Below are 15,048 nucleotides of genomic sequence, written 5' to 3'. Positions count from 1 at the left end.
AACTAACATATGTCAGCCAAAGGATTTCCAATGCCAGCCTCCGAAATAATGATGGCTCCAGGATTGCATCAAAGGAAAAGAGGAGAGGGTAGGTAGGTCATTGTCAAATTGGTATGATCTGGCGGGGTGCGAGAAGTGTGCGGGAACTTGTTGGAGAGAGAAAGATGGGGTGGGGGACGCCAATTTACAACAATTTCAAGTCACGGAGCACGGAGAACAATACGTAGCGTAGCCTAACGTTAGACTTTTTACTGTCTGTTGTGAATAAAATGATTACAGAACCGAGACATACGGTCAGGACATAACGTCACTGCCCGAGGCGCCCATTTGCCGCGATCACATGACGACAATGTGCTGTATGTACATACTGTACGGAGTAGTACGGTCTCCAAGGTTCGTTCTAACCGTGCTACTTGCAGAGAACATCTCATTTATCAAGGCCGGAGAGGAGGTGAATCATGGTAAATTTAACAACTCGATGGCCTCAGTAAAGCACCAGCAGAGAATTGTCCAGCCAGGAAAAACAAATGCAGTGAAATCTCCGAAGAGCGCCATTGTTACGTCCAACCAAATCTGATTCGGTAGAATAGAGAGAGAGAGAGAGAGAGCGAGGCAGGTTGTAAGCCCTCATGACTAGTGGGATCGCGCTGTCGTTTCGGTTTCTGCGGTCGACGGACGACTTCGGCCTTGGACAGGGGGCTTCTGCCCCAGCCAACTTGGAGGAAAGAAGCCATCATTATCTTCAAAATATAGGTGATGCGATAAGTCTGGCTCCAGAGGGCTCTGCTGGCGAGTTTGTGAGTGGGGAGCCTCACCGACTTCGGGCCTCTCTGTCGGGAGAGGTACGGACTCAAACTTCCCCGGCTGATCGAAGTGACTTGGGGACATTGTTTGAGCAACAGTGATAATTGAAGTTGGAGGAGATAATGCGATGATAAAAAAAATCAGCGGATCTGAAAATATATGAGAATTCTGAGAGGTAGGTGGATGTTCGTCATTGGGAAATGCACAGTATTCGGATGGATACAGTTGTTGGCCAGCATTCCGAAGTTCCTTACATCAGATGCCCAAAGTAGTCGTATTATGCAAATTTGGTACTCGAAGTACTGTGTGCCCTCCAAGTACAGTACATGCAACCTCAATCTTTATATAGATTGAAAGACGGTGGAAGAAAACAGGCTGCTGATCAATAAAACAATAACCTTAACCTCCTCAGTTTGTTGAGTTATGAGTATGAAAATACTTTCAATGAGGAAAAAAAAAAAAGAGTACCGCGTACTTCAAATGCAGACCAATGGCAGAGAACTGAATTGGAGGTCGCTTTTTCCCAAGTTCCGACCCACGGTTGCACCGGACCGAGCACTTCTTCCCCCGCCTGCCCCGCGTCTTCTCGTGCCGAATCCCACCATCAACTTCTTTCCTTGGTTACATTAGCTTGCTTGCTTATGGGATCTGGAATCATACTTAATCACTCACCAGGCGAAGTTGTATGACCATCAGTGAGACACCATGGTTGAACACGAGCCCGAGCCGAAGCGTTTTTCTCCTAAAATCCCTGTCCAGCTCGACCCTCCCAAATACGATCTGATAACTGTGGAGGAACTATCGAAATGCGACGGTCAGTTGGTTTTATTAAGAAATACCTAGATACACGCTATCTCTGACCGAGTGCGACTTCCAGGCACCGATCCAAATCGTCCTACGCTGGTCGCAATCAAGGGAATTGTTTTTGACGTGACTCGCAACGCTGCATACAGCCCGAGCGGGCAATACCACGGTGGGTTAAAATCCGGGCTGCTCAAATGACCCGACAATTGGTACATGTATATGTTCTCGTTGTACTCATGTCTTTGTCCGATTGCAGTGTTCGCCGGGAAGGATCCCTCCCGCGCCCTGGCCTCCTCGTCGCTCAAGCCTGAGGATTGCCGACCTGACTGGTACGATCTCGAGGATAAAGAGAAGACGGTACTCGATGAATGGTTCACGTTCTTTAGCAAACGGTACAATATTGTTGGGAAAGTGCAAGACGCCACCAACTATTGACAGAAGTGAATAAGGCATTTGCGGTACTTCCTTGATTAGCCAGCGCTCCTCCATCATAAGCGCGCCAAATATGCCTAAGGACTGGCATCTGGTGCCTTGATATGTTGTTGTGATACCTAGTATCTTAGTCTATCTGTATTTAAGTAATATCCCAACTGATCTCTGCGGATTGCCAGTATAAGTATGCACAATGACCATTAGCTATCTAGGTGACCCTGTTGAACTTTTGAGTGTACCCGTGTCTAGGCCTTCCCTTTCCGAGTTCTCCGTTGCATTCTCTTCTTTGAAATAATCCGGTTTCGCTTTGCGATCTTGTTCTGTTCCTCCGCATCTTCACCAGCATCGTTCTTGTCGCTGCTGTTATCAGAACGCTTTCGCTTCTGTCCCGACTGGGAGCTCTTATCCTGCGCACCACGTTTCGAGGCACCATCGCCTGGCTCTTGCTCCTTCTTGAAACTGCGTGCCTTAGACTGCTGCTCATTGCGACGCTTAACGACATTGGCGTTCTCGATGGCGAATTCAACGACGAGCCGTTTTTTCTTGTCCTGGGTATCAGGGGTTGCGGAATTGGGAGGCTCGACAGCATGACCATTGAGCCATCTTAAACCCATGAGAGCATGGCGATGGGTGTAGTACTCGACGAAGCCGTAACCTCTACTCCGGCCTGCTCCGCTTTCCTCTTTGATCTTACTTCCATCGCGACTCTCATAAACAATCTTGGCTTGCCTGACGACTCCCACGCCCTTCTTCTTCCGCTGCTGCTCTGCTTCGCGCATGACATCAGCAGCCCGGTCCAGCTCCTCCTTTGACAAGGGTTGGCGCACGCCGTTTTTCATGTCCTGGGCGAAACCAACAACGGCCTGCCTAGCCAGCTGCTTAAGATCCTTCGACGTGATATGGCGGGGAATATTGCGAATGGACAAACGCGTAAGACTGAGGTGAAGGCTCGGGTTCTTCTTGATGAAGTTTTGTCGTTGTTTATAGCTGTCCTCTCTCATCTTAATTTCAGAAGGTGAGAGTTTCTTGTAGAGAGAGGAATTGGGTGCGATGGTACCCTCCTGAAGAAGGTAAAGACGACGTTTGTCAGTATCGCGAACAAGGCGACGAGAAACACCCTCTTCCTCGAGTTCGGTGGCACGAGACTTGCTCACTGCACGAGCGATCTGAAGCACACGGCCATCCAAGGTGTAACGCCCACTGGGATCAGCGTTCTCATTTTGTAGAACAGACTGCTTGTATGACGTGGATGCTTTCTTGCCTTTGTCTTTGTCTGCGGCAAGGGAATCCTGCTGTTTGGGGGCATCGCGCACACATGATACTGCATCGTCCACTTTCCAAAAGCAAACAAACCCGGTCCCACGAGGACGCTCAGTTTCTCGGTCAACGACGATTCGTGCATAGCGAAGGGGGCCAAATTGGGTAAAATGCTCATAGAGCATCTCATCGTCACACGTGAAAGGCAGATTCCTGATGAAGATAGTCGATGCATCTCTTTCATCTTCTTTTGCCTCCTGCTCATCGATGCCTTCACCTTCCAACTCTTCCTCATCAAGATCGTCTTCGCTATCGAGATCCTCGTCCTCGTCTGCGGAAAGAGCGTCCTCGACAACATCAGAGTCAGCCTCTGCCGCTTCCTCGTCTTCATCCGCCATCTTAGTATCTTTTGGCTCCTCATTTTGCTCGTCACTTTCCGCGCTATCTTGCTCTTTTTGCAAATTCTCCCAAACATTCTTTTCCACTGCCCAATCAACAGCCAGTGTCCGCCCGTCTACCTCCTTGCCATTGACGCCCTCTAGCGCCTTCTCTGCGTTCTTCTTTCCCCTCAGCACCACGAAGCCGAAACCGGCCAGCTGGTTTCCCTTTTTGGGGAGATAGGCTTGCTTGACCTTTCCATAACTCCGGAAGAGCACTGCCAAATCGTTGGGTTCCTTAATGCTCCACGGAAGGTTTCGGACGATCAATCTGGGTGGCACAGCAGCCGCTCTCTGTTGCTCTCTTTGCTTCTTGAGCTCAAGGGCTTCGGTAGATGGTTTAGATTTGCCGAGGTTCTCGTCGACAACACGATGGCGCGGTTGCGCATACTCGACGTTAATTTTCTTCCCTGCGAAGACAGTTCCGTTGAGTTCCTCCAGGGCAGCCTTCGCATCTTCAACATCAGCAAAAGTCACGAAGCCGTAGCCCTTCGATTGCTTTGTCTCTGAGTCGGTGACGACGATGGCATGCTTGATCACGTAGGATTGTGAGAAATGTTCTGCGAGGCTCTCGGTGGTCGCTGAGGCGGGAAGCGATCGAATGAACAACTCCCTGCGAGGTTGGTTCGAGGACGGCTGGGCTGTTGCCTGGTTCTGCGTATCAGCAACGGCCACAGATTTATTTTGGCTGACTTGTCCCTCGACGGGGCTCTCGTTGCGAGAATCGTCAGTGTTGGCCATGATTGGTGTATGAATGACTTTTTTTCGTAGGAAAATCCGCGGCAAAAAAATCCCAGCAAGGACAAAAGTCTCGAGGCAAAAGCGGGTCTCAGGGCGGTGAGGAAGAAGATTAGATAGATACGAGGCGCTCGAATCAGAGACCAGTAATTTCCCGGATCCATCTCGTCTTGCCGGGCTTAGGTACTACATGCCTAGTATGCCAGTGCGAACAAGCACGACAGGAAGGGGAGGGGAGCTTATATTGATACTTAGAGGTATGATATCGGTAGAACAATCGAAGATATCGAAAAGCTTTTCCCGCAGGTTACGGACAAGTTCTGGATTGAGTTGCGGCATGTCTAAGGAGCGGCTCGAACTCTCGACGTCTGGGAGTAGGAAATTCATGACGCACCCAGGTTGCACGTGAGGGCATACCGGTCGGAAGGCCAGCCAACAGCGAGAAGCGCAGCTTCTCAAGCTCAATCAAGTCCAACTTGAGCTCCGATCCGTTTCTCAGACTGTGGCTTCTTTCTCTTCCAGTGTTGAGTGGAGGCTTGTGAAGCAGTGAATACATTGTGCTCATATCGCTCTTCGGAGAGAATATGGGAAGCGAATCCAATGGCAGAGGCGAGCGATCACAGTCCAGCGCACCTCCCACGGTCTCAACATCAGGCCAAGCGTTCAATCCACCTAGAATCCAACAGCCTAAGCCACAGGCACTGCCCAATAGATCCGGTCTCTCCGCTATACTTGTCTCTACACGACAGAAAGGAAACCCGATCTTGAACCATATCAAGATCGTACCTTGGGAATATGCGGATATTCCGGCCGACTACGTGATCGGCAACACTAGCTGCGCGCTGTTCTTGTCGCTCAAGTACCACCGCCTACATCCTGAATACATCTACTCGCGCATACGGCAGCTAGCAGGGAAGTATCTACTGCGCATTGTCTTAGTGATGGTGGATATAGCAAATCATGAAGATAGCCTTCGGGAACTGTCTAAGACGTCCCTCATCAATGACCTTACATTGATGCTGTGCTGGTCTGCACCCGAAGCTGCACACTACTTGGAGCTGTATAAGTCATCCGAAAATTCTCAACCTACAGCTATTCGCACGCAGCAGGCCCAATCCTACAAGGAATCACTAGTCGAATTTGTGACTACTCCCCGCAGCATTAATAAGTCGGACGCTGCGAGCCTAATCTCCACCTTTGGAAGCCTACAGAACGCGATCAATGCGCCGTCAGAGCAGATAAGCGCGGTCCCTGGATGGGGAGAAAAGAAGGTCAAGCAATGGTATAATACAGTGAGGGAGCCATTTCGAGTGGAGTCGATGAAGAAGGCGAATGCTCCCAATAGAGATAGAAATCGTCGACTGGCAGAGCTGGAGACTGAGACGGCTGGCGCCTCTTCAAGGTCAAATGAGGGTCAGGAGCAATTTGATGAAGAGTTCCTGCTTGCGGAGTCGGAGTGCAGCAAGCCCGAGATATGTGCAGATACTATTGAAGAGCAAAGGTCCCAAGTTGGCGCCCAGTCAGAGGCGATTGACCAAGGCATCGTGGTAGCACTGGCAAAGCTTCGTGAGACTGGTGGCTGACGGGACGCTGGGGTTGTGAGTTGATCTAGCATATATTGACCGCCAGATCAATGAATCGAGCCTCTCAGGCCATCTCGTGTGGGTGAGCCTCAACCGAGGTCATAAGTTGATAGAGAGAGCCGAAATGTTGCGAGCCAACACTTCGAGGACTCCCCTCGATTAGGCAAGGTATGTAAGCTATATTTGAAATGACTCTCAAACCAGTTCTATAGCAAAGTGTCCACGGTACTGTACACCTCCAGCCCCCGATCCGTGAGAGATGGAATAAAAATACCTAGTGTTAGCATATTAATCATTTCTTTTTCCTTACCGCCTCAGCTCTGGTCAATTCAAAGTCCGCAGGGAACATAGACAGAATCTTTCTGAAGGGGAGGTTGTATGTATGCGTGCCTATGCGAGGGATCATGACAGGTTTAGACATCGACTAAATACTCAAAGCAATAGACTTTAGTGGATTTTTGAATTAGCCATATACAGTACGGTGCCAAGATCACGCTCATAACAAGCGACAATCTCTACCAGAGATCAATAGATACTAGATTCATACTTAGGCTTGGGTAGCGGGTTTCGGGACCTCGGGTGATCCGATCACAGCTGCTACGTACTATGTATGAGACTATGAGTATATAGGCTCCCCGCCCCGTGGGGGAGAATCTGGGTGTTTGGAACAAATCAAGACGGTAGAGACTGTGCTTGTTTCCCTAATACGAGTAAGTTACTGTACATATGTGAGTACATACGTACGCGTACGTAGCACGTACCTACACTAACTTACTTGAGGGGGCTCTGCTCCTCCGATCACTGGAACGGAGGAACTGAGACTTAATCAAGCCTGCAGCTGTCGGAGAGCCTAATTTCCAGGGCTCCAGTACCAGCGGACCGGCAAATTAGCGGATTCAAAGACTCGGGAATTGTTAGCCTCATATTACTTACAGTACTATGTACAGTACAGTACGACGTAAAGAGTACCGTACTGTACTGTTCCGGTCGAACCTTTATGTCTCGATGAGTCAGCTACGGTAAGCTGTCACGTGGGGCCCGAGCGGTGGGGCCTGGAGCCGAAAGGGGTAATCGGGCTGACAGCGAACATTGGAGTTTGACAGTCCAACGAGTCAACGACATTCTCTTGTTCAAGGCCACAGCCCTATTATTATTGTTGTTGTTATTATTATTATTATTGTGTTGTTGTTGTTGTTGTTATTGTTGTTGTTATTGTTATCGTGCTAGTGATAGCGATACCGGTCGCGCTGTGAATGTGTCCTTCCGATTGAGCAGAAGTTACCAAGCATTCTCCACTGAGCATAGAGCTGCAGCAAAGACCCTCCAACCCCCCCCCCCCCCCGGTCCCCACTTGACCATTCACCCAGCCAAGCTTGCCTGTTGAGTCTGATCTGACTTACTCATCCAGGTCAAATCATGAGATCATGGGTGAGGAGGAACATCGGCAATCAGGGCAAAATAAGATACTAGAATCTCGACTCCAGAATGTGAATGACTTGGGCCCACCAGCAGCTCGTCAAGTCTTGAGTAGTCATGCGGCGGACCAGACCAGTACTTCCTCCGAAGGCCAGCAATCAAACGGATCGGCCCATCAAGCCGGATCAAGGAACTTCGAGTTTGTGCTAGTGACCGACAATGAATCTCGGCGCCAGGTCCGGCGTCATGCTATGCGCCAGTATATGCATCAACGGCGCTTGGACAGTATCGCTCGACTAGGAACGGCTCGCGTACCGGGAGGAGGTTGGTCTACCCGCTCTCCTCTCGACTTCCAGCCCTCAGCTTCGTCCTCTTCAACAGGGGCCGTGAAGGACGATGCTCAAGAGGATCTGACTGTCAAGTCAGAGAAGGCCTCGTCCCCAAGCAGCGATGAGGATAAAAAGACGCCGGAAAAGCCCAAGAGCTCTTCGCGCTTACTCATTCCGAAATTGCACAAGGTCACACGCGAAGATGCCTCGTTGCGTCCGGCCACAAAGTCTGGATCATCCAATCCTCTGGTAAGCCCAGGGGAAGGGACCGTTCGAGACCCCTTCAGCTGCTATCCAATTGCTATTAGCCAGGCGGATCATGAACTTATTCAACACTGTAAGTGGTAAGACTCGTTCGCATGTCGCTTTAAAACCGCGGTGCAACGCTTGATCTTCACCCGGAATGAAAGCCGATAAGTGCCGGACGGGGGCTAACTTAACCAAGTCGTTGTGACCTATCCATCCATGATGTACAAGTTTGCCGACTCTATCGCGAACAACCCAATGATGGAGATTTTCCGGCAGATAGCGCTCCATGACGGTCTTCCCTTCCAGGCTATGCTTGCCATTGCATCCAAGCACCGTGCCGGTGTTGAGGGAAAGGCGGAGTCTGTGCAGAGCCTAACTCACAAGATGCGAGCACTGAGGTTCATGAACGAGCGTATTCAAGGGGATGCAACTGGGCAGCATGACGGGACTATCTATGCTGTCGCCACAATGGCTGTCATCGAGGTACCGTGGCTTGTCGCACCCCTTCGTGCATGCAAATGACTAACAATTTTGGAGAAATGGTCCAAGGATGCATCTATCGAGCGAATGCATTTCCGCGGATTATCGTCGATGATCAGGAATCGAGGCGGAATGCATGGCATGCGACTCACTAGCCCTTTCCTGGAGAAAGTGCTTTACTGGTAAGTTCATACATATGCCCTTCGATGTTAGTCTGGTGCTGATAGGGCATAGGGTGGACTTCAGTTGCGCCCCTAAGGCGATCATCAGTACCTCGCTACCTTGGACAGGGACCGTTCCTGATACAATTCCTCCTCTCGACTTCTTGGACCCCAATTTACATCTTGCTGTTCCTCATGATGCTACTACCTCAGAGGATGCCGAAAGTCTCTGTGCACAATTTAGGGCCTGCGAAGATTTCTTGCGGTTCTTTCGTCGCCTTCGCGAACTGGAGGGCTTATGCTTGAACTCTCCTTATGCCGTCGTACCAGAGACCTTTCCTCGTCGAAAAAAGCATTTTCGTCCTGGCACCCAGCTCTACTCAATCTTGACAACGCTGCCGGACTATGACCACGGAATTCGGGACATCCGCTTCATCGACGAATATACCTGCATGTCTTGCCTCTTCTTCCTCACCGTCGCATTATACGACTGCTACCTGAACTCTCATAACCTGGACGAGTATCTCGACTGGCTCAGCCTCGAAGTCCGCAATCTCAATCCTTTCACAAATCCTAGCATTACATCAGTTCTTTGGCTATTTCTCAACAATGGCGGTTATCCCAAGAATAGACCAGGTGACGCTGGAGATCGATGCTGGATTGTCTCGCGGATGGTCCGGATCGCTAAACGACTCGAATGGAAACGCCACGGAACCATTTGGGACCGACTTCGCCAAGTACTGATTGACTTCATCGTCACACAGCAGGAATGCGCGCTGGGTTCGGATGAAATTGACGCCGAAACGCACATGGCTCGCGCGCGGAAGCGACTCAGTTACCAGACTCACTCGACGGACTACTTCTGGAATGAGGTACAAATGCGTGAAGATATTCTCGAACTCAATTTGTCCTCAGTTACCTCCACGTCCACAAGTATTGAAGACAACAATGTACTTGCTTACACGTAAAAATCATTTGCTATTTCTGCTTTTCGTCTTTATGCATAACAACCCCACCTCAAATTATAACACGCGAAGCAAATATCTTGCTTTGGGGGCTCGCTTTCGGTTTCCCCATTTAAGCTAATCTTACCTTTCACGACTTATGATGGATGAGACAATGGGACGTTCATGGGCTAGGATGGATACGGATAGACTGGCAATTAATGGATCTCGTATAGTTCGTTCGCTATTGACAAACAAACCATGACGAGCGCTTATATACACAGGGATTCTGTAGGAGGCAGCCTGCCGGTAAACTCTCTTCCATGTGAAGATGATTCCGTAGGCTGCCGGTAATTGGTAGTCGGCTATCGGCTATCCACCTTTCGCTCAAACTGTTTACACAACATCAATTGATCCAGAAATTACCATTTCAATGTTTAAAGGGTTACGATTATTTGGCGGGGCTACATGCAAAGTAAGACCATGGCTTCTGTCTATGCGACGAGCGAATGCGATGAAGTATCTATCTAATCATAAGTGCAAAAGCAACAATCACAGAAAGCCAGGATGTGTGAGATCGCATCCATCTCGTGCATATCGATCAGGATAACATCACCCTGGGATAAACTCAAAAGAGGAGTAAAGAGCATGTACGGGAATAGGAATAGCAGCCGTCCTACCAGACTGCCGAACGAGATAAGAAGAGTTATCGTGATGCAATCTTTTTTTCGTAACATAAAAGAAACGAACCAATCAGGCAAGCGGTACATAACACGCAAGGCAAGGCAACATAATATAACCACAATCAACCAAAGTCAATGGTATCGAGCGCGAAGATAGAGATGAATAAAAGGAATAATAAGAATAGAAATCTAATGATGGAGCCTGCCGATGCAAAGGTGAACAGCACTTGGCAGTAAAACTTTTGGGGGTGCATGCCAACCTGTTCCTACCCGAATTTATTCACTTCTTTCATATAATCTGTAATAGATGATTTTGGCATGTCCGTATCCATATCCGTGATATCGTCATAAAAGAAAGGCGAATAAGAAAAGAAAAGAAGGTAAAGAGCATGGGCAGATTACGTGGGCTTGTCGCAGCCAATGCGACCTAGAAGCGCCTTGCGATCGCTTTGGTCTCCAAGGCGAACTCGCCGAGGCCGCACAGCCGAGGAACCATTGGCTCGACGCCAGTCGACATTGGAGTTGTCGATCGCATGCGTGGATCCATTGAGGCCATCCTTTTCAGCAAAGTGCTCTTCCTCTTCCTCTCCTTCGTCATCACTGCGAGGTTCCTCGGCATTACCGGTGCGGATGACGCCCACGGCCACGCGAATTACCATGGTGAACCAGATCAGCGACAGCAGCTGCAGTGCCAGAAGGCAGGAAAGAAATATCCATTTGACGGTGCGGTTCATGCAAATCGGTCCGTTCAGATCCTTGAAGGGGGAGACCAGATACGACCATGCGCTCGGGTAGCCATTGGTAGAAATCATCTCCGCAGTTGTACCTGAGTAACATCCGTAAGACATCTTGGCAGGGACGTCCTTGTAAATCGACCAACAGAGTTTTGGGTAGTAAACATGTCGAGTGATCAACCACGTAACCATGAACACAACAAAAGCAATGTTGCAGCTCGTTTCGTACTTCAGATACTTGAGAATCTTGGCCGTCTAACCCAGTGAGTTAGTGAATTTGACTTCGAACGAGGGTGGAGATTTAGGGAGCATCTTGATCTTACAGGCAGTAGGAGATCAACAATGTCCATAAGCGAGAGCACAACATTTGAGACATTGTAGAAGCCGTAGACGTAAGCCGAACCAAAGAGGGCAATGGTGATTACATGGTGGGTCAGCATCTGGTAGTGATCCTTTCTACGCTCCTCAATATTGATCACCAAAAGCTGCTGTGCCCAAAACGCCAATTGTACCAAGAGGTACCATTTCATAAGACCTGAAACATTGCGCGCAGGCCATTGGTCCCAGATTTTGCTAAAATTGCCCCAATGGTCAGAGTTGGACCAGATATACTGTTTTATTGTGTTAGTCAAAACACACGACCAGCAGGCGGACAAACAACAGGCGCAATCCTGGTGAACGAACCATTCCGAGGGAGCAGATGAAGCCATAATACAGACAAAGCCAGCCCTGTTCAGCCAGACGAAGCGACGCCTTCCGTTTCAGGCCCCAATGCTGCGCAATGGGCCTCAGAACCCAGTCAATGAGGATGGCCCGGATAGCGATGAAGACAAGTGCGGAGCTGGCGACAAAACAAACATCATCCCATCCTTGTACGTAGTCCCCGGACGCAGGCTGGTAGTAGGAAAGCTGAAAGAACGGCGTGGTGTAGGGGTTGAGGGAAGGGTAGAGGTGATGGACGGCCAATAACATCGCAAGAGTGGTCAAGGTAATCCCTGCGGTGAACGAACATTGAGGTAAGCAGGACAGTTGACCCCAAAGCGCCGAAATGGCATTGGTAAATTATCATGCATCCATTGGAATGGTCCGTACCGATTTGGTTATGCAACATCCATTCGCGGAACGTGGTTTCTTTGACCGCCGGGCGGTGATGACTGGTAGAAGCGGAAACGCAGGCATTGAGTTCCGAGACCGACTGAGAGACTGGAGATGATACGTCGGTGGCCATGACGGAAGTAGGAGGGAGAGCCTGGAGGGGGTAACTGGCTGAAATTGGAGACCTGACAGCAGAAGCAGCAGTTCTGCAGAAAGGAATGTCCAATTGACGACAGCGCGAGAGGGAAAGTGGGAGGGAAGGTGTAAAGAAGGAGAACTGTCGAGAGCCGGGACGTTCGAGTATGGTAGAGGGAAGGAGAGAGATGGGACTCCAGGAAGGGGGGAAAGGGTAGGGGGGGGAAAGAGAAAAGCGATGAAGTCTCGGCCGTGAGAGGTTGATTGAGGCGTGTTGAGATGAGGTGAGTTGAGTTCAGATATAAGTTGAGGGAGTACGGTAGAGAGCGAGCCAAAGAGGGAACGGAGGAGTAGCGAGCGGCGGGCGAAAGTGGCTCCCGCCCACTCGGACTTCTGTTATTGTAAGCCCACACGTTCCACGGCGGGAAACTAACTCTTCAGAGAGATTAGGAATTGTTAGGGGATTTCCAATCAATCAATGATCCATCAATTGTTTAAATCAGATAGGCACCGAGAGGAGAGGGGAAGGGAGGGAGGAGCGGGGAGAGCCTCCTTGATGTTCTCGCCCTTGGTTCTCCCCGTCCGCTGAAAAGCTGAGTTGAGTTATTTTTATTTTGAATCTCCCCAAATGAGTGGAGTGGAGATTCTGGGCGGAATCACCCTGGACGGTCTCTGTGTACGAAGTATGTACTCGAGTATATTACTGCTGATGCATCAAAACTCATGTGACGGTTCGAGGCTTTGAACATCACCCAGAACATATGGGAAGTTTTGCGAAGAACGACGAGAAGGTAGAGGGAAGCAGAAGATTGATGGTGTATCAAGTCGGTTTCAGCTGATTTCGACCCACCACCGGGAGGACCCCGTTACGTACGTGCTGAGGGATCCCCAGCAGTACAGTACGTAGTCTACTTTCAGTAGCACTGGCAATGCTTCTGCCCCTCAGGTACCCACCCCTCAGCTGTCAATATTCGATTCTCAGTACCGCCCTAACTTGGGGAGATCAAAAGCCAGTTGGTGCTCAGCTGGGCGGTCACGATAGGCAGAATAGCGATCATGTCATGTGACTGGTCTTGAACCTTCCGTCATTACAATATTCTCTGTCATACAGATTGATACTACTCTCAAAAAACTCGGAATTTTAGGTGATATAATATTTCCAGGAATTCGGCCTCTACTTCAGGCTGCGAGGGCCCCAAGATTGCTTTTATCTTTGTGTCCACTCCGTATAACGTAATTTGTAAGCGAGTCGGCCATGTAAACCAGTCGGCCACCTATGTATTGTATATACTGTAAGGGCCGAACCAGCCCTTCCAACCTTCGCGATACTCGCGAAGGGAAATCTATATAACAAGCCTCAGGCATCTATTATATAATAATTAAGCAAGCCGGCTGCGACAGCTATCATAAATAGTTATAATCCTATAAATGAAATAGATTAATAATAATATTTTAAGATAATATATTAGTATCTTAAGCCCCATAAAGTTATTTATTTATTATATTATTTTATTATATATTTATTATTAGACAGAAGTTAACCGCGGAAACTAATAACTAAAATAAGAACTAGAAAGTATATATTATAATAGCCTATTTAAATTATACTTTGAATAATTTATAAAAAAGCAAAACAGCTGAATCTTATTATAAAAAAAATAGACTAGTCTTTATAAGTTTTTTAAAATATAGTTAAAAAATTCCGCGAATAAATAGTAAGAAATCTGATTAATAATATTTAAAACTAAGTCTTATAAAAAAATAAAAACTAAGTTCGATTGCAAGATATAAAATATTAATATTATATAATTATATTTATTTTTATATTTTTTTTATAATTTAAAGAAAGATCTATAAATAACAAATTTTTTTATAATAAAATAAGACTCTATTATACTATTTATAAAATTATATTTTATATTAAGTTAGTGATATAAATAAATAAAAAATAAAATATTTTTTAAATAAATTTTAAAAAAATTATAAACCTATTATTTTTATAAATAAAAAATAAAAATTAAAAATCCAAACCGACAGCTTTATAAAAAGAATTTAAAAATTAAAATAATTGTTTTAATATTATAAGTACTTTTAAACTTCTTGTGATTATCCATTCTCTCGAAGTATAACGAATAGAGTTAGAAAACTTATTAAATACTAAGTAATTTAAAATCCTAACAGATTACCGAGTTTTAGAATATTTTATAACTGTTAGGAACTACTTGACACAGTAGATATGCTGATTAGACAAGGCAAGTAAGATAGTTAAAAATAGTCTTCTATTAATTTTAAGACTAATTCTTAAGAAATCTTCTCCTCTAAAAAATCTCAGAATAATATATTATATAAAAAAAAATAAACAATATAATAATATAGGTATTTGGATTAAAATCCTAATAAATCTGTATTAATCTTAAAGTAATTATTATAGTAGTAAATATAGACTGCTGTAGTAGTAAATATTATATAATAATTATATTCTTCCGCTAAACCGGACTATTTAATATAATAGTATAGCTGTAAATAGCTTTACTATTTACTCTAATTAAATATTTTTATTAGTAGTATTTTTTAAATAGTAGAGTTCGGTACTGTAATAATAAAAGAATTATTTAATAAACTATATATTTTATAAATAGAAGATTTTAGAGCAGTAGAAAAAAAATATATATTTTATTAATAATCTAATTAAAATCCGATATAAAGTATATATATAAATAAAAAAGATTAATATATTTTTATTTATTTTTATATTTTAATTTTCTAT

The 15,048-nt window shown here is 46.6% G+C and overlaps 6 protein-coding genes across 6 annotated transcripts; 3 read left to right on the top strand and 3 right to left on the bottom strand.

Annotated features, from left to right (window-relative positions):
* Nucleotides 1-369: 369 nt before the first annotated feature.
* Nucleotides 370-1,239, bottom strand: BO95DRAFT_446927 (uncharacterized protein). Its single transcript, XM_025587506.1, has one exon. The coding sequence runs from the start codon at nucleotides 886-888 to the stop codon at nucleotides 634-636; it is 255 nt and encodes an 84-aa protein (XP_025438018.1). The 5' UTR covers nucleotides 889-1,239; the 3' UTR covers nucleotides 370-633.
* Nucleotides 1,240-1,339: 100 nt separating this feature from the next.
* BO95DRAFT_265138 (putative progesterone binding protein) lies at nucleotides 1,340-2,131 on the top strand. The gene is made up of 3 exons (XM_025581540.1): nucleotides 1,340-1,618; nucleotides 1,682-1,777; nucleotides 1,865-2,131. The coding sequence occupies exons 1-3, from the start codon at nucleotides 1,510-1,512 to the stop codon at nucleotides 2,041-2,043; spliced, it is 384 nt and encodes a 127-aa protein (XP_025438017.1). The 5' UTR covers nucleotides 1,340-1,509; the 3' UTR covers nucleotides 2,044-2,131.
* A 61-nt stretch (nucleotides 2,132-2,192) lies between these two features.
* On the bottom strand, nucleotides 2,193-4,483 carry BO95DRAFT_265148 (mRNA-binding ribosome biosynthesis protein NOP4). Its single transcript, XM_025581541.1, has one exon. It carries the CDS (start codon nucleotides 4,473-4,475, stop codon nucleotides 2,286-2,288), a length of 2,190 nt encoding a protein of 729 aa, XP_025438016.1. The 5' UTR covers nucleotides 4,476-4,483; the 3' UTR covers nucleotides 2,193-2,285.
* Nucleotides 4,484-4,661: 178 nt separating this feature from the next.
* On the top strand, nucleotides 4,662-6,500 carry BO95DRAFT_517918 (DNA repair protein RAD10). Its single transcript, XM_025591932.1, has one exon. The coding sequence runs from the start codon at nucleotides 5,057-5,059 to the stop codon at nucleotides 6,053-6,055; it is 999 nt and encodes a 332-aa protein (XP_025438015.1). The 5' UTR covers nucleotides 4,662-5,056; the 3' UTR covers nucleotides 6,056-6,500.
* Nucleotides 6,501-7,171: 671 nt separating this feature from the next.
* On the top strand, nucleotides 7,172-9,943 carry BO95DRAFT_422628 (uncharacterized protein). Its single transcript, XM_025584600.1, has 4 exons — nucleotides 7,172-8,137; nucleotides 8,246-8,532; nucleotides 8,587-8,711; nucleotides 8,764-9,943. The coding sequence occupies exons 1-4, from the start codon at nucleotides 7,480-7,482 to the stop codon at nucleotides 9,656-9,658; spliced, it is 1,965 nt and encodes a 654-aa protein (XP_025438014.1). The 5' UTR covers nucleotides 7,172-7,479; the 3' UTR covers nucleotides 9,659-9,943.
* Nucleotides 9,944-10,715: 772 nt separating this feature from the next.
* Nucleotides 10,716-12,279, bottom strand: BO95DRAFT_372992 (putative longevity-assurance protein (LAC1); the record flags this gene model as incomplete). Its single annotated transcript, XM_025583026.1, has 4 exons — nucleotides 10,716-11,306; nucleotides 11,375-11,662; nucleotides 11,736-12,046; nucleotides 12,144-12,279. The coding sequence occupies 4 exons, from the start codon at nucleotides 12,277-12,279 to the stop codon at nucleotides 10,716-10,718; spliced, it is 1,326 nt and encodes a 441-aa protein (XP_025438013.1).
* Between the last annotated feature and the right edge of the window lie 2,769 nt (nucleotides 12,280-15,048).

Source organism: Aspergillus brunneoviolaceus, assembly GCF_003184695.1.
Source record: "Aspergillus brunneoviolaceus CBS 621.78 unplaced genomic scaffold BO95scaffold_78, whole genome shotgun sequence".
NCBI classification, from domain to species: domain Eukaryota; kingdom Fungi; phylum Ascomycota; class Eurotiomycetes; order Eurotiales; family Aspergillaceae; genus Aspergillus; species Aspergillus brunneoviolaceus.
Note: the sequence above shows the minus strand (reverse complement) of the source record. Positions and strands in the feature narration are given on the sequence as shown.

Excerpts from the sequence above, each read along its gene's own strand:
- BO95DRAFT_446927 (XM_025587506.1), bottom strand. The coding sequence starts at position 888 with ATGTCCCCAAGTCACTTCGATCAGCCGGGGAAGTTTGAGTCCGTACCT.
- BO95DRAFT_265138 (XM_025581540.1), top strand. The coding sequence starts at position 1,510 with ATGGTTGAACACGAGCCCGAGCCGAAGCGTTTTTCTCCTAAAATCCCT. Across the intron at positions 1,619-1,681 it reads GGAACTATCGAAATGCGACG|GCACCGATCCAAATCGTCCT; the intron begins GTCAGTTGGTTT and ends TGCGACTTCCAG. Across the intron at positions 1,778-1,864 it reads CCCGAGCGGGCAATACCACG|TGTTCGCCGGGAAGGATCCC; the intron begins GTGGGTTAAAAT and ends GTCCGATTGCAG.
- BO95DRAFT_265148 (XM_025581541.1), bottom strand. The coding sequence starts at position 4,475 with ATGGCCAACACTGACGATTCTCGCAACGAGAGCCCCGTCGAGGGACAA.
- BO95DRAFT_517918 (XM_025591932.1), top strand. The coding sequence starts at position 5,057 with ATGGGAAGCGAATCCAATGGCAGAGGCGAGCGATCACAGTCCAGCGCA.
- BO95DRAFT_422628 (XM_025584600.1), top strand. The coding sequence starts at position 7,480 with ATGGGTGAGGAGGAACATCGGCAATCAGGGCAAAATAAGATACTAGAA. Across the intron at positions 8,138-8,245 it reads TCATGAACTTATTCAACACT|TCGTTGTGACCTATCCATCC; the intron begins GTAAGTGGTAAG and ends AACTTAACCAAG. Across the intron at positions 8,533-8,586 it reads CCACAATGGCTGTCATCGAG|AAATGGTCCAAGGATGCATC; the intron begins GTACCGTGGCTT and ends ACAATTTTGGAG.